The sequence below is a fragment of the Pristis pectinata genome, chromosome 16, assembly GCF_009764475.1.
Source record: "Pristis pectinata isolate sPriPec2 chromosome 16, sPriPec2.1.pri, whole genome shotgun sequence".
NCBI lineage: Eukaryota > Metazoa > Chordata > Chondrichthyes > Rhinopristiformes > Pristidae > Pristis > Pristis pectinata.
Window position 1 is genome coordinate 30,927,524 of NC_067420.1, and position 26,043 is coordinate 30,953,566.

At 40.7% G+C, this 26,043-nt stretch overlaps 1 protein-coding gene across 7 annotated transcripts in view; it reads left to right on the forward strand.

Annotated features, from left to right (window-relative positions):
• Positions 1-26,043, forward strand: part of LOC127578703 (disks large-associated protein 4-like) — a 435,166-nt gene that overhangs the window by 293,886 nt on the left and 115,237 nt on the right. For 6 of the 7 annotated variants that reach the window (XM_052031016.1, XM_052031018.1, XM_052031017.1 and 3 more), the window contains one exon: positions 16,788-17,008. In XM_052031016.1, the coding sequence (XP_051886976.1) occupies positions 16,788-17,008 (221 nt within the window). Of the gene's footprint in view, positions 1-12,269; positions 12,330-16,787; positions 17,009-26,043 lie in introns of those variants that run through there. The other variant, XM_052031023.1, reaches the window with a different exon arrangement.

Genomic DNA, 26,043 nt, shown 5'->3' on the forward strand with positions numbered 1-26,043 from the left:
GCAGAGCCTCAGAATAGAAGGACGTCCCTTTAGAACAGAGATGATAAGGAATTTCTTTAGCCAGATGGTGGTGAATCTGTGGAATACATTGCCACAGACAGCTGTGGCCAAGTCATTGGGTATGTTTAAAGCAGAGGTTAATAGGTTCTTGATTACTAAGAGTGTCAAAGGTTATGGGGAGAAGGCAGGAGAATGGGGTTGAGAGGGAAAAATAAATCAGCCGTGATCGAATGGTGGAGCAGACTCAATGGGCTGAATGGCCTGATTCTATTCCTATATCATACAGTCTTATGATAATCAATCTACAGTGGTTTAACTAAAATGATTATTATTTATTCATAATTTTTTTAAACAGCATTCAAATTGTTAGTAAGTGCCTCTTAGTATCAGAGACATCGAAAAGCGATGGAAGAAGTCTTTGACAGTGGTGAGATGTCAAAGTCATCACAGTGTCAGTGTGACACAGGGTTATTAATGAAGCAGATTTGGCACTGGCAGAACAAACTGAATGGCCCACTGAGGGATTCTATAAATTATAAATAGAATATTATGCCTTTAAGGCATTTTGTAGAAATACAAATTGGCAGAGTCTTGACATGACAGGATATGGAGGGCACCATGACAAAATAACAACAAATAAATGGAGCAAAATGGTCCAGTTCACTCTGGGAATATTAGCAAATGAAAGTTGGCATTTTAAGAGAGGTAGGTTTTAAGGAACGTCTCAAAGGAGGAAGGAGAAGGAGAGAGAGAGAGAAGGAGAGGAGTGGGGAGCTTTAGAGAGAGAATTCCAGGACCTTGACAGTTGAAGGTACAGCCACTAAGATGGAATTATTAAAATAAGAAAAGCTAAAGAGGCGAGGTTGGAGGAGTCCAAATATAGCATAGCATGGAAGGACAAGAGGAGACTAAACAGAAGGAGAGGGGTGGAGCACTGGTAGAAATAAAAACGGAGAAAGCAAATCATAATCTTGAAATGTCGCTCAACCAGGAAACAATGAATTGTCAGTGAATTCAGGTCTGATTGGGGTGAATGAAACTTAATGTCAGTTCAGAGTTTAGGATGATCTTAAGTCTACAGAGGGTAGAATGATGTAAGCTGGACAAGAGTGCATTAGAGTAGTTGACTCTGAAAGTGAGGGTTCCAGCAGTGGATGAGCTGAGGCACTGGTGAAGTCAAAAGATGTTGCCTAGTTGCATACAATGAACTTAGTGATGCAACATAGATATGATCCACCTCAGGGTCAAATATAGAATTTTTCTCTGTGACATTGCTTGATGTTGGACAAGGCAGTGGTACAGGGAACCATGGCAGCAAAGCCTTTCACTGCTCACTGCCATCACTTCAACTTCTGTCCCCTGTCTCTAGCTTCCTCATTCACTGTTCTACTAGTGGTCAGAGGCAATAGGTTTTCCTTCTCCTTGACCAATCATAGGGAAGTGCTGTTGTCCAAAGGAAATGATGGTTATCCTGGCATGCCCCAACAGAAGGAGGTCACCTTTTCTCACCTTCCACTCTGCACTGTGACTTCCTTTTAGAAGGCTCAGATATTCAGAACAGTTCAGGCCCCTTAAACTCTTTTAAGAGGTAATCTGGGAATTGCATTGGCATCTCCACTGGGCTTCTCTGCCATTGGTGCTGGAAAATTCTGTTCTAATGATGTAACTCAGAGGACATTACACACATTAGAATTACACACATGTGCTCTTGTTGGCTCTGTCCTTCTCTCACCTTCAAAGAAATGTGTTGTGATAAAATGGATAACATCAAAGCTAGATATTAATTTTAAATTAAAATGTAATGCAATTGGCAAATTATATCACAGTACATAAAATGGCTGTAAGTGATCTTGCAAAGGTATTGATTATATTTACTTGCCTGTGGCTCCATTTAAAAAACTCAATCATTTGATTAAATGCATCTGTGTCCATTTTTGTAGATGAATTAAAAATGAATAGTGTCACAAATCAATTATTCCCACTCAGTTATTTATTTCACCCTGTTTTTTGTATATTTGTTCTGTGATCCGACAGTTTTGTTAAATTGCTTTGATGCATTTTATTTTCCTCTAATTCCATCATCCATCAGTTATAGTTCAGAACAGAATGTATCTTTAGTTGTGGACAAACTACACAGAGTTAAGTTGTCCAGCAATCAATACAGATCCTATGACAATACAACTCCTGTAATAGTACAGATACTATGAAGTATTGCTTTTCTCTGATGTATGTCAGTCGCTGCAGAAAATGAGATGAACTCCCATCACATTTCTGAAGTGACATACCGGATCCTTTTGGTAAATATGTTTGAGTGACAAAGACACTGGTGACCTTATGAAAAACTGAAATTGTAACATCTGTCAAGAAAAATACAGGACGACACACAATCTCCCACACACAACAGTTCCACCTTCAATACTATAATTCCAAGCAAATTCATCTCCAAACTCCTCAACCTGGGACTCAACACCTCCCTTTGCAGCTGGATTCTTCACTTCCTGGCCAACAGACCACAATCAGTAAGGATAGGCAGCAACTCCTCTGCCTCAATTATCCTCAGCACTGGTGCCCCACAAGGCTGCATCCTCAGCCCCCTACTCTACTCCCTATACACTCACAACTGCGTGGCCAGATCCTGCTCTAACTCCATCTACAAATTTGCAGACGACACCACCGTAGTGGGCTGAATCTTAAATAATGATGAGTCGGAGCACAGGAAGGAGATAGAGAGCCTACCGGCATGGTGTCATGACAACAACCTTTCCCTCAATGTCAGCAAAACAAAAGAGCTATGAGCCATTGACTATGGGAAGGGAGGCGGTGCACACACTCCTGTTTACATCAACGGTGTTGAGTTCAAGAGTGTTGAGAGCTTCAAGTTCCTAGGAGTGAACATCACCAATAGCCTGTAGTGGTTCAACCACATAGATGCCATGGCCAAGAAAGCTCACCAGCGCCTCTACTTCCTCAGGAGGCTAAAGAAATGTTGGCATGTCCCGTTTGACCCTCACCAATTTTTATAAATGCACATAGAAAATATCCTATCCAGAAGCATCACAGCTTGGTATGGCAACTGTTCTGCCCGTGACTGTAAGAAACTTCAGAAAGTTGTGGACACAGCTCAGCACATCACGGAAACCAGCCTTCCCTCCATGGACTCTGTCTACACTTCTAGCTGCCTCGGTAAAACAGCCAACATAATCAAAAACCCCACTCACCCCGGACATTCTCTCTTCTCCCCCCCTCCCATCGTGCAAAAGACAGAAAAGTCTGAAAGCATGTACCACCAGGCTCAAGGACAGTTTCTATCCCGCTATTGTAAGACTATTGAACAGTCCTCTAGTCTGATAAAATTGACTCTTGACCTCACAATCTACCTCATTATGGCCCTTGCACCTTATTATCTGCCTGCACTGCACCTTCTGTGTAACTGTAACACTTTATTCTGCATTCTGTTATTGTTTTTCCCTTGTACTGCCTCAATGCACTGATGTTATGAAATGATCTGTGTGGATGGCATGCAAAACAAAGTTTTTCACTGTACCTCCATATGTGTGACAATAATAAATCAATTACCAATCTGTAGTTTGTTGCCATGCATGGGACCAAGATGACATCTTCAACCCAAGGCTTTCTACTGCACCACTGAGAGTAAATAATGGGCAGAAAGTTCCTCTGGTATATATAATTTGATGTATCTTTGATTGATGGTTTGACAAGCTGTAATATCAAGACCCACTTAATTGAAAGATGCAGCGCTGTAAAAATACATGTCAAATTTAATAGAAAGTGTTATTGCTTCCTTGCCACTTTAATGCATGTATCAAAAATTTTCCCTAACAAAAATTTCCTAAGGTAGTAAATGTGAGCATGATTGCTAAGAAAACAGCACTAGAGGGAGCACGAAAGAGTGAATGCTGACTGCATTATTTGCGAGCATTCCTTCACACCAGTTGATCTTAGAGATTAGAGAGGTTTCCATTGAAGGCTGGTCACCTCAGTCAGCATAGCCACATTATGCCTTTTGTGAAGCCAGCAAATATTTGAGTTTACATTAGACAGATGTGTAAAGCAGCTGTGGGCAAAAAAAAAGGCCAAGTTCATGTGTCCATGTCCTAACTTGGTAGTCGGAAAAATGATAGGATCAGTTATGAGGGATGTGGTAACAGAGAACATGGAAAATAATGTTAGGATGGAGCAGAGTTAAAATCAAAGTTGAGTTTATCATCACTCAAGTTGTTATCATCACAAAGGCTAGTAGCATCACAGGCACATAGCATTAGATAAGCAGCATTTACAAGAAAAAAAATATAATTTAAACAGAAACTATACACAATTTTTACAAAAAAGAACACAATTAGAACAAAAAAACAAAGTCCATTGCAGTGTAACGTGATCAAAGTGGTTATAGTGTTGCTATACTGAGGTAGTGATTAGCGTTGTGCAAGTTGGTTCAGGAAGCGAATGGTTGACGGGAAGTAGCTGTTCTTGAACCTGGTGGTGTGGGACTTCTGTACCTCCCTGCCCGATGGTAGCTGCAAGAAGATGGCAGGGCCCGGATGGTGAGGGTATCTGATGATTGATGTTGCCTTCTTGAGGGAGGGGACGTGTGGGTTTTGAAAGAATTAAGTTTGTCAAATCTGTTGGAATTTTTTGAAGTTGTGTCTTGCAGAATACATAAAGATGAACCAGTTGATGCGGACTTCCTGAAGGCCTTCACATAAGGTGCCACACAAGAGACTTGAACAAAATTAGAGCACATGGTATTAGGGATAATATTCTGGCATGGATTGAGGATTGATTAATGGACAGAAAACAGAGAATAAGAATAAATGGATTGTGTTTGAGTTAGAAAACTTTGAGTTAGAAACCAATGGGGTGCTGCAGGAACCAGTACTAGGACCCAGCTATTCTCAACCTGTGGAGAGAGGCTTTGGGGGATCTAGACAGGATAAATTAGTTGGCAAGGGTGTGGCATTTAGGATAACAATGGAAAATTGTGAGGTCATCCACTTGGGTGGAAAATAATAGAATGGCGAGGTTTATTTTTAATTGGTGTGACAATGAAAGATATTTGTGTTTAGAGGTGGAGTTGTGCATGAATCACTGAAAGCTGAGAGCAATCTTTGGGAAGCAGTTACGAGGCAAACAGTTTCTTGGTCTTTATTGCAAGAGGATTTAAGTACAAGAGTGGAGATACATGCTCTAATTATACAGAGTCCTGGTGAGACAACACCTGGAATTTTATGTACCGGTCAGGTCTCCCTAGCTAAGGAAGGGTGTCCTTGCAACACAGGGAGTGCAGCAGATATTCTACACCTGATTTATTCCTGGGATGGTGGTTTTGTCGTATGAGGAAAGGTTAAGCAGAGCAGAATTTAGAATTTGAATTTAGAAGAGTGAGAGGAGACCACACTGAGATGTGCAACTTCCTACAGGGCTTGCCAGGGTCGATGTGTTGGTGCTTCCCTAGTGAGGATGTCAAGAACCAGGGATCACAGTCTCAAAATTCTCTGCCCAAGAGACTGTGGAGGCTCATTTGCTGAGTAATTGATAAATATTTAGTATTCAGTGAATCAAGGTACACTAGGTTAGTGCAGGAAAATGGAACTGAGGTAAAAGATTGACTATGATCTATCAAAAGATAGAGCTAGCTGGCACAAAGGACCAAATGACCTACTCTTGCTTTTATTTCCTATGTTCTTTCTATGGCATTGCCATTAGAGCCAACCTACTGCTCTGTTCCAGCAATGCAGGAAAAACAGTTCTTAAGGATTAGTATCTGAATAATTAAATTCTTTCCCACTCAAGGTATTACTTTTGGATCTCGTTATGCTCTGAACCCATTCAGTTCAGAAAGGAATTAACATTTTAAATCCAGTTACTGAGGAATATGGAGTATTTGACAGCAGGAACAAAACGTCCAGCATTACCTCCCACCTAAATCAAATCCTTCATGTTGCAAACTTAGCCTTTTTAAATTGGATGATACATCAAAAATGTAAACCATTGTTAAACGGAGGATAAGTACCTATGATTTTGTTGATATGCAACTGATCCTGCGATACTGCTTGCAGTTTTGAACAAAATGTCCAGCACACTCCCCTCCCAATATTTTCAATCATTTTAAACAATTGAGTTTGACAAGTGACATGGAGTCAATCTGTAGTGAGCAAGTTGTTGGAAAGCTGAAAATTCTCAATATGATCAGCCACTGACCTGCCTTACTTGCTGATTTATGAGCAGAAATGCTTCTGTCATTGAGACATATGCGATTGTGCATTCACAACAGAGCAACTGTCAGAGAAACTATTCAGCATACAGTAAATCAAACAGATATCCATCTGGATCCACAGTTAAGTTTCAAAGTCTCCAGGGCCTTTCTCAAAACCTGTCAAGTAAATGAGATGGGAAACTGGAATGAAAAGAAGTTGAATGAAAGATGCATGAACTGCAAAAATATTGCTTGAAAACATAACAGATCTTTTCATTACACTTTTGTACCACAAACATAATTTATTTCATGAGTTTCATTACATTTTACTTTTGAAATCCATTGTTTTCTTTGTGTCAAGGACACTTTAAAACCATTATCTATACTTATGAAGTATGATACTTCTCATATTTATCCAGATATCTTGTAATTTACCTGAAGGCTAAGACTAAAATATCATTATCGCTAATATTATGGGTTGATGTTTGCTGTGTCTGATAGTAAAGGCTTACTCACAAACGATTAATAATTCCCTTAGTAATTTTTCACCGTTGGTGATATTTCTACTGTGTTGGTGTTAGGCTTTTCATCTGCCAGTGTTATGAAATGAGCAATACAGTTGATAGAAAAATGAGAAAATTTCTCGCTTTGTGAAAGAAATTATTACGTCAAATTTTCAAATGATTGACTACTCAGTACCTGGAAAAAAAACCTTTGTCATCCCTCAAAACAGTGAGCCATGTCAAAATGCAGTCACAATTACCTATTTCTCTTTCTCCAGTAATGGGTTACAATCCTGAATATGCTATCAGGAGACGGATTTCTCCTGCTTTGCAGAATTGAGAGGCAAATGCAGGGCATGAAGGAAGAAATCCAGTTATGTTTGTTAAGATAATACTTGCTGCCATTGTAAACTAAGTCAATAATCAAATTTGATGTTCCCTGCCTGCATTGTATTCATCCCTACATGCAACCTCACGTTTTCTAACATCAGACTTATCTTCATCCCTTACTCCCTCTGTTCTAACATTGACAGTGCTCATTATTGCATAAACTCTTCTAACTAAATTTCATCTGCTTGGCCACTAACCAACCTACTGTCAGGAGCCCCTCTCTTCACAAATGCCTTTAGTTTCCCACTCCTGATTCTCAATCCAAATTTTCTCTCTCCATGCAATTTCCACGATACCACCTATTGTAAAATGTCTGCGAAGTCCCCAGTGTGTTAGGAGTACTGCATAATGAAATTGATTGAGATTTCCAGCATCTGCAGTTGTTTGCATTTCATAGGCTGTGATATGCATTTCACCATTCCCTCATTGTGTTTTATGTCTCTCTAATAACTCATTCATCTCCCTCTATTAAACACAGATCAGCTATTAGTAACAAGCGTTCATCACTTTCTCTTAGATGACACAAACAGCACTTGTGTCACCTGGACAATTCCATTTTCTCTGTAGCATGTTTTCCCTTGTACTACCTAAATGCACTGATGTGATGAAATGAACTGTATCCATAGACATTCCCTTTGTTTTTGCCACCCATTCCCCTCTTCATCTTAACATGCTGTTGTTTTCCTAGTTTTCCAATCTGATGGAAAAGACAACCCTGGCGCTCTCTCCAAAGATGCTGCCTGATCTGTAGGCGTATCTCCAACATTTTCTGCTTTTATTTCAGACTTCCAGCATCTGTAGTTGTTATGGGGACAACATTTTCACAAAGGATAGTGAACTATTGCTGAATTAAGTCCCGAGCAGGTGTTAATGATGCATACATTCCTCAAGTGTTAGCCCTGATAAAAAATGAGTGTTAAAAATTAAGGATAGGTTGGTGTTCTTTCAATGGTGTATATTGTGTTATGGTTCTAAGTTCCACTGAGTTTCCATTATGCTTTGAATGTGTCCCATTTTGGCAGAGCAAGCAGATCGACTGTGGTTGAAGCAGTCAGCTTCAGAGGCTCTTCCTTTGATTTCTTTATCAGTTAAGGAAGTAATGTGGATATAGAATTGCAATGTGTTCAGAAATTACTTACCATAACATTGAGCAATGTTATGTGGAGTCCAGTAGAGCAGCTCAGTCCAAATGGGATTTCTCACCATTGTGCTGGTGGATTCACCTGTCTGCTGCCATGTCAGAGCATTGGAACCCCATTTCAATGGGGATTCTATGCTGCAGATTAGGAGGCAAAGGGGCAAGTAAGTCTCTTATTTACTTATCTTACTCATAGAGTCAGAGTCATACAACAAGAAAACAGGACCTTTAGCCCACTGAGTCTGAGCTAACTATCAAACACCCATTTGCTTTAATTTAAAATGTTGAAGAAACAGTACAGTCCGGGGCATGTGGCTGACAGTTTCAGGGCAGTGTGGAAGATCTGCGGCATTAATGTGAACTTTGTCAGCTGTGTGTGTCACTCACATCTCTCCCTCCATATAGATTTGTGCTGCTCATTTGACGATTACCAAAACTTCAGCTTAGTCATCTTTGACTAGTTTTCCTGACTGTGCCTTAATTATGTTAACATGGTCTGAGATTTTGTTTAGGGACCTACCGCATGCTCCTCCACCCACAACCCCCCCGCCCCACAACCCCCAATCTGCCCCACCCCCACAACCCCAATCTGCCCCACCCCCACCTCCCGGCTTTGACTCCCTGTCTCTAACCCACTAATCAGCTTCTGATCCACAAGAGTGAACTCACTGGTTGTAAATGAACATAGAACAGTACAGCACAAGAACTGGCCCTTTGGCCCATGATGTCTGTGCTGACTATGATGCCAAATTGAACTAATCCCTTCTGCCTGCACATGGTCCATGTCCCTCTTCCCTGCATATTCATGTGCCGATCTGAAGGCCTCTTGAAGACCAGTACTGTATCTGTTTCCTGTACCACCCCTGACAGCACATTCCAGGCACCTACCACTTTCTGTGTAAAAAGACTTGCCCTGCACATCTCCTTTAAACTTTCCCCCTCCCACCTTAAAATAATGGCCTTCAGTATTCAATATTTCTACCCAGAAAAAAGATTCTTGCTGTCTAATCTATCTGTGCCTCTCATAATTTTATAACCTGCCATCGTCTCCTATCAGTTTCCAAAGCTCCAGAGTAAACAATCCAAGTTTGATTGGTTAAAAAAATGGTTAAAAATTTAAAAAAATAAAATCACCTAAAATGCTTTGAGGTAATTAAATATATTGCAGGAAACAAATAATTTAAAAAATTGTAATGTACTTTTTTTCTACCTTTCTTCCCTCAGCTATGATAATTCCTTTGAAATGAAAGAGCCTGAAGATCCCGTGACAGGTTGGATTTGGAGCAACACACAAAGTGCTGGAGGAACTCAGCAGGTCAGGCAGCATCTATGGAGGGAAATGAACAGTCGACGTTTCAGTCCGAGACCCTTCATCAGGACTGGAAAGAAAGAGGGCAGAAGCCAGAATAAAAGGGTGAGGGGAGGAGGAGGAGCACGAGCTGGTGGGTGATGGGTGAATCTAGGTGAGAGGGTAAGGTAGGTAGGTGGGGGGAGGGATGGGGAGGAGTGGGAATGATGTGAGGAGCTGGGAGGTGATAGGTGAAAGAGGCAAAGGGCTGAACAAGGTGGAATCTGAAAGGAGAGGACAGTAGACCAGGGAATAAAGGGAAGGAGGTGTGGGTGATGGACAGGTCGTGAAGGCGGAGGAGGAGGGAGAGAAGGGCTAAAGGGGCCAGAGGGATAAGGGATAACCAAACCCTCTGGTTCCCCACCTTGGTCTACTGTCCTCACCTATCAGATTCCATCTTGTTCAGCCCTTTGCCTCTCTCACCTATCACCTCCCAGCTTCTCACATCATTCCCATTTCCCCCCCTCCCCCACCTGGACTCGCCCATCACCCACCAGCTCGTGCTCCTCCCTGTCCCCCCGCCTTTTTATTCTGGCTTCTGCCCTCTTTCTTTCCGGTCCTGATGAAGGGTCTCGGCCTGAAACGTCGACTGTTCACTTCCCTCCATAGATGCTGCCTGACCTGCTGAGTTCCTCCAGCATTTTGTGTGTTGCTCCAGATTTCCAGCATCTGCAGTCTCTCTTGTCTCCATTCTGCAGGTTAGGTCTGGCACAGGATCTGAAAACAGGTTCTCCAACATACTCTGCCTCTGTAGAACTGCCGGCAAGATAAGGCCCGTAATATCTATAAATGTTTCTTTCTATCCCTCTCCCTTCCAATCTCCGAGCTTAATCAACCAAGCAGCGTGAGTGAATTTAAAAATAAACTGTCTATCCTTGTGTCAATATAATAACCAGTATAATTCACAATGATTATTTATGCCATATTATCAAGTGCTGTATGTATAACTAACGTAACCTGATATTAGGCATCCTCGAAATGAAGATAATCAAATTGTGCAGATGCATTGTTGCTGATCAATCATTTACCTCAATCAATGACTTTGTGGGCAGTATGAAGAAACTGAAAAACAATGCTTACCTGAGCACAAGGGTTATTCACACCTCTGTAGTTTATGGTTGATAGAAAAGCAATCTCATTTATGGTGATCAGCACATCTTCTGGAGCTGATGTAATGAAACATGATGTTACCACAGCAATGGTCATTAGCCAATACCATCGGGATTTGAAAATTTTACATTATATTTTCAACAATATGCACACACTTAAAATCTGTAATTTTGAATTGCATTGGTCCAACAAGCTGCAGACGCTATTTCAAGATAAGATGCTTCCTCCTGAATTAAATCATTAGCAGTCCATGAAGTATCCACTTGCATATTTGTTTTCATATATTTGACCTGTCGGTAGGCATTGTGGATCAAAATTACAGTTAAAACTACAACTAAACAAGGCTTAGAATTGTTTAGTTACCTGAAAGTGATCCAAAGTCTGAGAGAAAATCTAATCCAGAATAAGATAAATGGTAGAATTCACATAAAACAATACTGTGGATGCTGGGAATTTGAAATACTCAGCAGGTCAGGGTGTATTTTGTAGAGAGAGGGAAACAAAGTTAATGGTACAGAATTTGTAGCCCACACTCACTATTGACAAACAGAAGAACTTTTGTTTTTGTCCTTTGTAGATCCTCGGATGTTAATTTGCTGAGTAAATTGCCTTATATATATTACTCTTCTCCATCAGAATCATTCCTGTCCGTACAAGTAATACTGGCTGTTAGCACTGCTGCCTCACAGCTCCAGAGTTTGATCCATGGAGTTTGTTTGTTCTTCCTTTCTCTGCGAGTGTTTTTATTGGGTGCTCTGGTTTCCTTCCATATTTCAAAGATGTGCTGGTAGATTAATTGGCCACGGTAAATTGCTCCTTAGTTTAGGGAGTTGATGAGTATGTGAGAGAGAATAAATGGCAGGGTATGGAAAGTAAGAAGAGAGGAAATGGGACTGATGAGTTTCCTCTGCTGGGAGCCTGCATGGACCTTATGGGTCAAATCTTACATCAAAACTAGTAAGTAACAAGGACCAGCAATCAGAGAGTAGCAAAAGAATTGCCAGCAAAGCCCAGCTAGTAAGTTCATGTCTTCCACCTGTGTAAGTCCCAATTCTACTTGTGCTTAAAGGAGGTAAATGCCAAGCAGTTGGCCTGGAATTGCTGTCGTTTCCCAGTAAATTGTAGCCCATTATTTCTAGTAGGTCACCTTCCACCAGACCGAAACATCAAATCTGTTTCTTTCACTATAGTTGTTACCTCACCTGCTGAATTTTATATTAGCAGAATTCTACTCATCCCAAACTTGTGCTGGATTAGCATACAAGCCGGTCTTTTGTCTGTGAGTGTAGGTTGATGTTTGATGTAGGTCGTTGTTCCTGTGTGTGTTTGATAAGGAGTGCCAGGTATATCTGTGATTTGTTGCATGCAAATCAATAATTTTCTCTGCTCAAGTTATTGTCAGCTCTTGAAAATGTTCAGATTTCGCAACATTGTACAGAGACTAGAAAATGAAGAGTAACGTTTGACCCAATCTGTCCATATTTATATTCTACGTGAGCAACAGAACCAACCCAAGTCCCCCAGGGAAGGGTTCAAACCTGTAACCTCAACTGAATGACTTCTGTTTCTCCACAGATGCTACGTGACCTACTGAGGATTTCCAGCTTTGTCTGTTGTTGTTCCCAAGTGCGTGTCTTGTTTTGGTATCCTTTCTTTTGCATCCCATTTCCTTCAACCATTGATCTAACCTTAAATTTTTTTTGTGTGTGTGATGAGCTTTATATCTGGAAATGCATTCCACATACTGACAATCCAGCATGTTAAAAGCACTTCTCATGCTTCTTGCCTTTAAACTGTTAATCTCACGTTTGTGTCCTCACATTTTGTTCATTATTATGTTTCAACTCTCCATAAACTTTACGAAATCAGCCTTCAAAGTCCCTTCCTGTAGAACAACAGAGCTAAGTTTTCAAATCTTTCTGAGTATTTGTGTTACCTCTCACTGAGTGGATCAGTGCTGCCTTACTGTTTGCTAATAACACAATTCCTCCAATATCATAGAACCCACAATATACTGACCATTCCAATTGTGATCTATTAAGGTTATGTAGATTTATAATTACATCTTGACTTTTATTTTCTATATCTCTTTATGTAAGATTCTGTTTCTGATTGATCTTTTATGACCCTAGTTACTCAGTGACTAAAAATGTTGCTTTGTTTGTTTTCCTTTCGTAACAGTTGGCCTTCCCCTTTTTAAAGCATTATTGTCACTCTTACTGTGTTTGAACAAAATGCACCATATTTCATTTTCTGAGAGTTTTATAACAGCATCTGAAAATGCAGGCACTGTTCCCTTGAGGTCTCTACCAAATTAATGATGTGCACAGTGAACAGAAGTGACCTTAGATAAGAGTGCTGTGGGACACTATTAGCCACTTGTTAACATATAACTCTCTCCCCTTGAACCAGTTATTAATCCAATTTATTACACTTCTTCTAACTGCACACACCTTGATCTTTGAAATCATAAAATTGTTCTGACTTTGAAGGAAGCTGTTCAGCCCATTGAGTCCCTGACAGCTCCCTTGAGAGCAGTACATTCAGTTGCATTCCCTTGCATTTTTGCCATATCCCTGTAAATTGTTTTCTTTCAAGTTGCTATGAAATTCATGTTTGAAAGCCTTGATTAACTCTGTTTCCACCACTAGGAGTAGGACGTGTACAGTAAGTGGTAGGGCACTAAGGAATGTTGATGAATAGAGGGACCTTGGGGTTCAAGTCCAAAATTTGCTGAAAGTGGCAACACAGATAGGTAGGGTGGTGAAGAAAGCATGTGGCACAGAATATAAAAGTTGAGAGGTTATGTTGCAACTTTACGAAACACTGGTCAGACTGCACTTGGAATATTGTGTGCAGTTCTGGACGCACAGGAGGGTGTGCAGAGGAAATTCAGCAGGATGTTGCCTGGATTGGAGGACTTTAGTCATGAGGACAGACTGGGCTTGTTTTCCCTGCAGAGGAGGCTAAGGGGTGACCTAACAGAGGTCTATAAAATTATAAGAGACATAGACAGTGTAGATAATCATAGGTTTAAGGTGAGAGAAAGAAATTTCAAAGGGGATCTAAGGGGAAAGTATTTTTTACACAGAGAGTGGTTGATATCTGGAACACGCTGACAGAGGAGATAATGGAATCAGATACAATTACTCTGTTTAAGAGGCATTTAGACAGGCACTTGAATAGACAAGGTAAGGAAGGAAAATACAAGCAAATGGAATTAATGTAGACAGGCAAAAATGTTGGCATGGACATGGTGGGCCAAAGGGCCCATTCGTTTGCAGTATGACTCTATGATCACCCTGACTGGTGGTGAGTTCCACTCTCTGCATTGAACAGTTTTTCCTCATGTTCCTTCTGACTTTTACTTTAAACTGTTGCCCCTGGCTTTTGAACCACTTACTAATGGGAGCAGCTAAACCCATCATGTATACCTCCAGCAACAATCATTTTATAAGAAATTACTCAAGAAGGGTTGGCTGCTGCAAACTACATTTGTGCAAATAGTTGTTGAGAGACGGTTTTGTGGCATTGATATGTGGTCCCCTTTATGACTGTTGATTTGCCCACAATGATATTTTGACAGTGACCACACCTTCTTCCTATTTGACATACAAAATCTCCAACCCAATTTCAACGTAGGACACCAGACCTCGGTTTTCAAATTACAGCTACATTCCTAGCTCAAACTGCCCATCTGGTGCTTCAATTTTTTGCAATTTTATTTTTATCTTTTGAATCATGTTTTCTTCTTCAATTTTAGTTTGCTTCCAACATTGTTCACCAACAGCTTTCTGAAACTCCAAGTTACTTTCCTCTCAAATGCTACAGCGAATCATCGTCAAAACAGTGGAAAACAGGCCCTTTGGCCAAACTCACCCATGCTGACCAAGTTGCCTAACTGAGCTAATCCCTTTTGCCTGCATTTGGCCCATATTCCTCTAAACCTTTCCTATCCATGTACCAGTCCAAGTGTCCTTTAAACATTGTACTTGTACCCGCCTGTACCACTTCCTCTGGCAGCTCGTTTCATGTATGCAGGCTATATATTTTACCACTTCACAATCTCCCTTCTAAAGATATTCAATCCTGATCAAAAATTTTGTGGGCTACTTGATCTTCCAACCTCACCTTAGCAACTTCAACTTTCACTTGCCTCTTCCAAATACTTAACAATAGTGGCTATTTCCCTTTTGTTTGAACCTTGAGCTGCTCCGGAGCTGTTCACCCAGATTTAATCCATCTGCCTGCAAGTCTATTTCATTGCTCATGGTCAGTTTTGACAACATCTCTCCCATTATCTGCATATGAATGCACTGCTTGTAGCATTGCCCTGAGTGAGCCGTCTTGTGGTGACCTAAAATAACACTGAGTCAAGAGCATTATTCCAAAGCTTTCCCCTTCTCTAAGCATTTGCTATGTGATTATAAGGCTTAAATCCAACACTCTACAGCTGCCCAATATGATACAACAATTCTGTCAAAATAACTAAACGGCTGAAGGCTGTTTATGTTCTTGCTACAGCATTCCATCAATGCATGATGATTGCACAGGTCTGTATGCAGCATGCTGGATGCAATGTCACAACTGCAAATCAACATCCAAATTTCAGTACTAAAGGCTTGAAATTGCACAATTCTTCTTCCAACTTGGAGCTTGGCTTGTTCAGCGAACTGATGGTTCATTGATACCCAATTCCAAATTTCTGTCCATTTCAATCAGAAAAGGGGGAATCTGTGCCAGAAGTAAGAGTTTCAGGGCTGAATTGTGCACATTCTGCCATAGAAGTGTACAGTTTATTCGGATGGAATCTCAGAATATTCTGGTGGATAAAAGAACATAACATTGAAAGTCATTAAGAAAATGAACAATGTCATTTTCTGCTGAATGTGAAAAATGACTTTAAGCTTTGGCAAACACATGCTTAGCTCCAAAGTTGCTTGATTGCAATGATATTTTGACTTACTAAAGTTTAGAAATTGGGACCAATCCACTATACACAGATTTACAGACTAGATTGGCTGCGTTGATGTTTCTGATGAAGTCTAAAATCTCTGCTGAGAGCTGATTACCATATCATAAGATGATTTGCAATAGTGTAGGACTGGGCAAATTTTCTGACTGGGATCCACATTTTACCAAGAGTAATTCACAATGAGCTATTGCCAACTGATGTTTATTGTATCATTCTATAAAATAATACTGCATAAAATTCTTGTTTCTAATGTACACAATCCTGCAAACTCATTCGTTTCTCATGGTTTCCTTTAAAATTTAAAATTTCTCCAAGGATTCTTAAATCGACAAAAATGTACCCTGAAATGTTCTGAAACAGAAAATAGCTCTCAATCTGTAGATCTATCAGAAATGAAAGAAGCTTCTAAACTGTAAGTCGAACGCTGCGGTGTCTATAGATGTTCTGAAACCTTTTTGTACAAAACATAGCTGCCCAGTGGGAGTAACATCCTGGAGTGTTGCTGTTCCCTTGAAGACCTGAATACTGATGAAGAAAAGGGAAAGATTTTGATGATTTATTTTCAGATCTAAAGCTTAAAACTTTGTCTTTCATCTTGGGTAAAAGCAGCTTTAAAGCTTTTAGGGCAATGGTGTCAGTACTCCGAAGCAGCCCATGCAGTATAAAACTGTGACATTGGCAGTAAAGGAAGCCTACAAAATAATAGGTTACAGAAAACACAGTGACATCTGGAATCATGATTATTACCACTAAGTTTAAATTGTTAGCAAATATGTCCTGAATGTGAGATTATATATAACCTGTAATGCACAAAAATACAGCTCTCACTTTGCATGCAACATTATCAGGGTGGTCTTCTCAGGATGATGGTGCTTTGTAATGCCATTTGACAGAAGGGTGCATAGAATAGCTATCCTGATGTGTGTTCTCACATGCATGTTATTTGACAGGGTCAACAGTTTTAAAGCATTTTTGATGAAAGTTTTGACCAGCAGTAAAAGTTATCACCATGTATGGTTAGTCTTCTTGGAGCCACTCTCTTCTGTCTTTCTTTTACATGTGAAGTAGAAAACCATTTGGTCTAATAAAAAATTCTCCATCTTGAGCAGGTCCCTCTTCATGAAGACTGGAATAGCACTCTTTCACGTGGAAAAGTGGGAGAAATTCCCTGTCGGCGAATGCGTAGTGGCAGTTACATAAAGGCAATGGGAGATGATGACAGTGAGGACTCTGAGATGAGCCCCAAACCATCCCCGAAGACTGCAGCACGACGTCAAAGCTATCTGAAGGCCACGCAGCAGTCTCTGAGTGAGCAGATCAGCCAGCGGAAGTGAGTTCCTCATCGATGCTCATTTTTTTCTGCTTGCTATGTTACTTTGATGCAGAAAAAACATTCTTTCCTACAGAAAATGGCAGCATTCCATTATCATTCATTTCATATTCTTTCTAAAAATTTGCACATTATTAAAAAGCTCCTGCCAAAAAGGGTTCCCAAACTACTAACTCCTACTTCAAGATACTGACTGTTAACTGTAATCATAAATGGTTTTGTTTTGAGGAACTCAGCAGAAGCAAGTTCTTCATACTATTCTGTGGTAGTACTAGAATTTACAGTTTGCTATACCAAAATAATCAAGCTGTCTTTACGGCAAGAAATTTCGGTGAGGAATTAAAACATCTTATCTAAAATCAGACTCTACTAACCATGTCAAATGTTGACATATTCTAGTGGACAATAGATTGTACTTTTCTTCTCGGACAATGGTAATGCTGATTTTGGGAAAAGAATCCGTTGGATGACCAGGCTCAAACACCTGGATCACACTTTCATCTGTAAGACATGACGTAAAGATGTGAATTGCTGCAGCAGGGATTAGGCTTTTTATGCTAATCCTTGGGAATATTGTGAAATGATGAGCTAGTTTTATAACATGTACCTACACATAAAAAATACAATAAGTTATTTACTCATCTGTCTGTACTAACCTGAAGGACAAAATAAGAGATAGGGACACAAGAGACTGCGGATGCTGGAATCTGGAGCAAAAAACAAATTGCTGGAGGAACTCAGCGAGTCAGTCAGCATCTGTGGACAGAAATGGACAGTTGAGATTTTGGGTTGAAACCCTTCATCTGGACTGAGAGAGTAGAGGAGAAGTAGCCAGTATAGAGAGATGAGGGGAAGGGGTGTGGCAAGAGCTGGCAAGCAATAGGTGGATCCAGATGAGGAGGGGTGATTGGCAAATGGAAGAGGGAAGAGTGGAAATAGAGTTAGAGGCTGGGAGGTGACAGGTGGAGGCAACAAAGGGCTGAAGATGATGGAATCTGGTAGGAAAGGAAAGTGGATCATGGAGCATAAGGGAGTGGGCAGATGGGAACAGTGGGGGGAGGACACCTCATGGAAGGAGTGTGTGGATGATGGGCAAGGAGTAGGAGGAGGAGGAGAAAGGTGGTTTGTATCAGTACACCAGTCTTTAGTGATATTGTCAACAGTACCCTTGCCAATTATAACTGCATTTTACTGTATCTGGCAAACATAAATTGATTCATTATTAGGACATTGTAGAAAATTTGAAAAATTATAATCAACAAATACAAGTAAATTTCTGTCGATACTATGCTTAGTGTGATAATTATGGAATGAATAATTATGGATTTACATCAAAGTTTATACCATCAGGTCTCATACAAAAAATATATGATGATAATTAGAAATCATTTTAACTGGGACAATCCAGTCCAAGAATTATCAAACTATATATGAGTGAACACTTCAAGAAGTATTTTTTAAATACTTTTGCATATTCCTTCCATTATAACCCTGTGATACAAAGATTGGTAAATTGGTATATTATTGTCACATGTTCAGTGAAAAACTTATCTTGCATACCAGCCATACAGATCATTACAACAGTGCATTGAGGTAGTACAGGGTAATAACAATAACAGAATATGGAGTAAAGTGTCACAGCTGCAGAGAAAGTGCAGTGCAGGTAGACAGTGAGGTGCAAGGTCCCAGCGAGGTAGATTGTGAGGTCAAGAGTCCATCTTATCGTACTAGGAAACCATTCAATAGTCTTATAACAGTGGGATAGAAGCTGTCCTTAAGCCTGGTGGTACGTGCTTTCAGGCTTTTGTATCTTCTGCCCAATGGGGGGGGGGGGGAGAAGAGAAAATTTAAATTGCATGGCAACTTTATCTTGGTTGCATGTGACATCATCTTCACATAACTTGACTGCCATCCTTCTGGTTCCATCTACAACCAGAGACTTTGCATGGAGTCTGACCCTCGAACATTCACCCCACTATAACTGTCTTTCAAACATTTTCTGGCCTATTAAGCTTCCACTTTTAGAGACAGAAAGCACATGCATGTTTCTGCCTGAAAAGAGTGTCCTAGTAATGTTGGATAAGGTTGATATGTTGGCAGCAGGAGACATACTGGAACATTTAGAGATAAGAAATAGTTATTTAATTCAGTTTAGTTTATTTGCATCTTGCAGGACCAGTAGGAACCCCTGTACTTTACGTGCCATTTGTTGAACATGCTCTGCACAATGTGATAATCTAACCAAATGGACAGGAAGTCATTTTTACAAATTGACCAGCTCCTCCAAGATCACCCAAATTAAAAAATGAGCTGCTGGAGGAGTTCGGTGGGTCAGGCAGCATCCGTAGAGGGAAATGGGCAGTCAATGTTTCATGTCGAGACCCTTCATCTGGACTATTTCCCTCCACAGACGCTGCCTGACCCACTGAGTTCCTCCAGCAACTTGTTTTTCGCTCCGGATTCCAGCATCTGCAGTCTCTTGTGTCTCCTAAATTAAAGCTGTCCTTGTAAAAAACACATCAACACGATCTCCAAAAACTGACATTTCACAGCACCTTTTGTGAACTCAGGATGTCAAAGAGCAACTTGCAATCAAATGAGTAATTTTCAGAGTCACTGTTGTAAGTGCTGCAGCCAATTTGCACACAGCTCCCACAAACAACATTGTAATAAGCATCAGATAATAGACTGATATGTACTTACCTTTTATTGGCGAGATGTTCCTCGTAGATCAGGGTGTTCCTGAGTTCCATACCTGCACGTAGCAATGCAGAAGAATGGAACACGTTCTAGGTCAGTTCCTGAGGCATCTGGCAGTCCACTGTGGGACTCAGCACTGAATCCAGGGTCAAATCATTAATGAACTGAGCTAAGCACCCAGATAAATTACTATCTGATGTCTCACCCCTACCTAAATCGTGGCTGGAGTATTTAGCATGGCCCATTCTTTTCAACGGGGTGGCCACATTGATGGAAAAATTGTAGGTCATTTTTAAAATTTCAATTAATGTTAATGTCTTTGATTAAATTGCTTGCGTTAATTTTGCTATGTAACCATTTTATCCTTCTTTAAGTTTCTTTAAATTATTTAAATCTATTTCATGTTTTTAAAGTCTCTGATTATCAGAGCCATTTAAAAATGGTTGGAAAGTCCTAAAGACCCATTGGGGCAGTCTGTGATCAGGCCCTCAGGTTCCTGAGGCTGAGTGACTGTTCACGGATCGCCCTGCTCTGTGGAACAACTGCAGTAGCACTGCCTCCAGCTCAGTTGGGGTCTGTTGGACATGATTGGGTCAAGCATGATCTAGCCCCAATCTGTGTTAGTAAAGTGAGCAGGCAATCAGTATTAGTCCGGGCGGGAAATAAGCCCCCTGCTCTTCTTCAAAATATTGCCTTAGGATCTTTCATAACTCAGTTCAACAAATGTCACATCTGAAAGTAGGCAGCAGCATTCCAGCCTAGGTTTTTGTGCAAAAGACTCTGAAGTGGGAACTGAACCCAGAACTTCCTGACTGAGGAGTGAGAGAGCGACTAACTGAGCCATGATGTTGTCAAGACGGTTTTGGATGGGATAAGTTGGGATTTCTTGAAATGTGGTATGAATGCATTTGAATGAATATGTATTTTAAAATAAGGCTCTTCCTTTTTCGTGCATTCCCTCCAAACACACATTCTGCAGACCACACTGGGTCCAGCAAGAGAGGCCAGGTCACAGTTGCATGACCATGTGAAAGAAAATTGCTATTGATAAGACAACGTCAGTTCAACTTGTTCACAATTAGTCATGCTCAATAGCTCAGGCAATCATACCTTACAGCTCACTTACAATGCAGTGGCTAGCCATTGGAGAAACTGCAGAGGGCACCCTGGAGCCCAGCTAGGAACACTTTTCTCATTAACTTTAATAGACTGTAATGTCCTTGTATTGATGAAACCATTCAATTATGCTGAACCTAATTACCAACAGGCCACCAGTATAGCATCCACATCAATAGGATGATTTCACATTCGCTAGAGCTGGTTTTGTTTCTTGATTCATTCACAAAACAGCAGACTGGAAAATTCTCAGTTGATTGCAGTTCCTTTATTCGCCCAGGGCCATGGTCAGGGGCATGTGCAGGAGTGATGCAGGAGGCTAGCAGGGTCCAATAATCATTAAGCATATGAAGGACACATTATGTGATGTATGCACATCATATGTATCTGTTTAAATTGCCCCTCAGAAGTGGTGATATTTAAATACCTGTGTACGTCCTTGGTACTTGCAACATTGCATTATGTCTTCTTTTCAACTGCAATTATCTGTTAAACTTCTTCTTAAGCAGTCCGTCAGGATTGACAATGACTTGCTTCTACTCTGGTTTTGTCAGTTATCAGGTAGTTAATCAGCAGACTCTGCTTTCTTTACACAGGGCTTCTGTGCACATCCCATGCATGGACTTGACACACTCAAAACCATACTGAATGCTCCTTTGACACTTTGAGCTGTCATAGGCCAGAGATTCTCAGGAGTCATTGTGGGTGTTACATTTCTTCAAGAAAGCTTTGATCATTACCTTGAATCTTTACCTCTGTCTCCCTACCCTGAAAGATCTCAGAGAAGAATAAGGTGGTCTATGGTTGTATACTAGCAGCTCATGAGATACAGTATAAAACACATTACTTCTCTGATGCCAGTATAAATTTTGAAAAAGTCAGCACCTCTGGAAGGGTACAAACATCCTCTTATCATTTCAGGCGTCTGGTGTCAGGCATGTAAATGATCTGGCCTGATCAATGCAGCCAACTGAATGTAACTTTGGACCCCAGTGCTGGGGATATTGGCCTGGGAGAGGATACTGACATTGGTTTTCTTTTCATTCCAATGAAATTGAAGAATTCAGTGGACACCCTATTAGTGGTATCCATCCAGTACGTTGCAATGCCTGCTGTTGGTAGTCCACCCTTCAGCAATATCTAGGAGTGCAGAGATCATTGCTGCCTGGTAGACCAGAAATTTTGAGCTAGGGCTGAGGTCTTGACTTCAAGTACACTTTTCCATTGAGCAAAGGTTGCACTGGCACATTGAGGGCAGTGATGAATGACATCATTAGTGTCTGTCTTTGCTGAGACTTGAGACCAGAGATATTGGAGGTAGTCCATGATTTCCAGTGTCTCACCAGGAACCTTGATTGTAAAGGCAGTACAATCCTGCAGGGGCAGGTTAGTAAAACCATAAGACATAGGAGCAGAATTAGGCCATTCGGCCCATTGAGTCTGCTCCGCCATTCGATCATGGCTGATTTATTTTTCCCTCTCAACTCCATTGTCCTGCCTTTTCCCAGTAGTTCCTCATAGAGGAACTTTGTCTTGCAGATGTTAAGAGCAAGACCCATCCTCTCTAATGTTTTGGGGAACAAATTATTGATGGCTTTGGAGCTCAGCACAGACTGAGGCTCAGCTATGGAGTTTTGGGTGACCTTGGTTCTGGAGTGTAGTTTTCCATTAGTTATGAAAATCAGATCCATTCCATTGGAATTTATTTAGAGATGAGATGGAAGATTTCAACACTAAAGACTGAGAAAAATGTTGGGCAAAGAAACAGTCTTTTTTCATACAAGATTTCACCAAGATTGGCTTTGTTGTTAACTCTTTGCTCAGTGTCATGGCTTACATGGAACAAATATAAGACGGAAATGAATTTCCATTGACAGCCGGATTTAGAATGGTATTCCACTGTTCCTCCTGATGGATAGACTCGTTTTAATGATGTTAAAAAGGCCATGTATGGTAGTTGTTGCTGCTCCCTCCATTTCCTTGGAACTGTTGCATGATGAAGGTCACATCCACTGTTCCCCTGGATGGATGGAATCCACATTGTGATGTGGGGAGCAACTCTTGGACCTCTGGGAGGAAGTGGTTGAGGAGGACCCTGATGAAGACTCTCTCTATAGCAGACTATAGTTAACAATGTCAAACTTATCTCCTTTCTTGAAGATCATCATGATTACAGCATCTCTAAGGTCCTGAAGTTTCAGGATTTCAGCAGGGATAACATCTGCTCTCAAGGCCTTGAATTTTTTGAGTTGGGAAATCATTATGATAATGGAGCAGTGTTCAGGTCTGTTACCGTTGGGATTTTGCCCATGAGGGTCCTAACATTCCAGATGTCATATTGTGGAGTGGACATTGTCTCTATTTTTTGTTCATCTGCGTATGTGTAGCTGCATTAATGCTAGGGAACAGAACCTAGTCTCTTGTCATCTGTTAAACACTGCTCAGTTAAAGTGCTGTTCTCCAACCTGTAAAATTATTCCCAATTTTTGTAAATTAAGCCTATGATAGTGTTTTATAGTTTCCTCCTTTGAGTAAGCAGGTTATTTATTTTTAACCCCCAAAACTCACCACAGCAAAGAACATATGCAGATGAAGAATTTTTAACTATGATGGTGGCATCATTGCAAAACCCCAATGTTACTGAATGTAACCAGTGGTCTTAAATATATTTCTGGGAAGTTTTATCACAAGTTGACCAGAATTGAACTGGATCTTGAATGAAACTCAAGTTTTTGCTCCGCTTCCAAAGCCGGTAAGCTTATTCTACATGAGTTTTGCTCTCAACTTCTGCCATTCACTCAGCTCATCCATTCTGGTACAATTTAACATTGAGAACGTCTCCTCTCAATTGCCTTCTTATAAAGAAGTGGCAGTTTTCAGTGTTTATTTATTATCTCATAAACTTCGGTATTTTTGCTTAACTGATTAGGCATTGATTTATTCATTTGGATGGCCCCTCCCTCATCGCCCATGTCTCCATTTCATTTCCACTGGTGGCCCCAATAATAGGCATCGCCCAGAATGTTAGGAGACAGCATTAAGTACCTGGGAAGCAAAAACTGCCTTTATTGCTGTGATGACATTAACCTGCCAAGACATAAAATATTGGCAGCATACTGTATATAGCTAATGGGATGCCCCAGCTTGCTTTCAATTTTTGTCTTAAAAGGTCTTTAATCATGTTTGATTCTCATTAGCAGATTTGGAGATACATTAATGATTAAACTCTGAACAGTGTATTTTAAAGAATCCTGCTCCACTATGATCAAGTCTACAATAAAAGCTTACCATTACATTATGTTGCAGATATAATAGTCAACCTCAATATAACACAGATATTGAGTGACATTTTTAACATCTGCATTATTAGCCACCTGTGTTGTAAGTGAAGCTAAAACTTACCTAATTGTGAACCCCCTCTTCAAAGATCTTGCTCCACTTCCACAACGTGGCTCCATAACCCATTGCTTTCAGCCAACAGAAAACTTCCTCACCAATGTTCAAGTCCTTACACACATTCATATGCACACGCACGACAAGACACTTTGAACAAGTTTCACCAACATCCAATCCCATTCTCTCCACTCAATCTCTACTGCTGTATCCCACTGCTACAACTTATAGAGCGGATCCCCAGCACTGGATTGACAATCCTTTTCCAGAAAGGATTGACCCCACCCCCCCACCCAATACTGCCGTTGTCAGAGAAACTTGCACAAACAAACATCTGTCACATTCTGCTGGGAAGTTACTACCTTCCTTTGACTCTGGAATAACTGGATGCAGCTGAGCATAGGGAATATTGGTGTCATAAGATCCCACAAAGCATAGCAGGAGACAGACCCACGAATACTGACTCTCCCTAGGGGACAGGTTCCATGTACACTGACCCTCACTGGGCTACAGTTCCAAAGACATGACTCTCGCTGGGGCATAGGTCTCACAGACATTGATTCTCAGTGGGGTTCAATTCCACATATTGACTCTCACTGGTTGACAGGTCTACATACGTTCATTCACTGTGGTGTGGGTGCCACATACTGCGATTCTCAGTACACCATATTTGTCAATATTAGAATCTATTTGTCACAAATATGCCCAGTCATTAATCCATTAATTTCTCTTTATAAATCTAATACAATCTAATAAAGTTAATAAAGCCAGAATCCCAACTACATAATGTATTCACACATAGTACACTCCAGATTTTGCCCTCTATATTGTAATGAAATTAACCATATCCATCTTAATGCATATGATAACACCAGCAGTATACCCAAAGTTCATAGAGTCACACAGCATTTAAACAGAACCTTCAGCCCACTGAATCTGTGCTGATCATCAAACACCCATTTACACTAATCCCATACTAATCCCATTTTTACTTCCCCTCATTCCCATCCACTCACCCATGCACTAGGGGCAATTTACAGTGGCCAATTAACCTACCAACCTGCACGTCTTTGGGATGTGGGGGGAAACCAGAGCACCTGGAGAAAATCCACGCAATCAAAGGGAGAACGTGCAAACTCCACACAGACAGCACTGGAAATCGGGATTGAACCCAGGTCACTGGAACTTTGAGGCAGCAGCTCTACTAGCTGTGCAAATGTGCTGCCCAAATGTCGTGTAATAAAGCATGTTGAATTGCGTTTGCACTGTAGTGAGATTTAGTACATAAAGTAGTCGTAGAAGCTCGTCAAGCTTTCAAAACAATAGAGACTGTGTAGTTATGAGAGACCTAGAATGTTAACTCCATTTCTTTTTCCACAGATGCTACCTGACCTGCTGAGTGTTTCCAGCATTTTCCATTTTTTTAAATGTCAGATTTCCAGCATCTGCGTTTTTTTTACATTGTGGCTACTGTCCTGAACATAGGATATGTTGCCATCTGCTGGCTAATCTGTTCCTAGCAGGCACGTTATCCCTCACTTTTAGAATAGGAAGGATTCTGATCAAAGGTATTTTGTGCCAGATCTTGTGACAGCTGTTTGTTAGACCTAAACTTGAATATGTCAGCTCATATATATTTGCCAGCTAAAAAGTGTCCGGTGAAAAGGGACCAATGGTAGCATTCCAAAAACAAGGTGCTGGAAATCTGAAATAAAAACTGAAAATGCTGGAAATACTCAGCAAGTCAGACAGCATTTGTGGAGAGAGAAGCGGAGTTGATGTATCAGATTGGTGTTCTTGCACCAGGACTGACAGCACTCTTACTT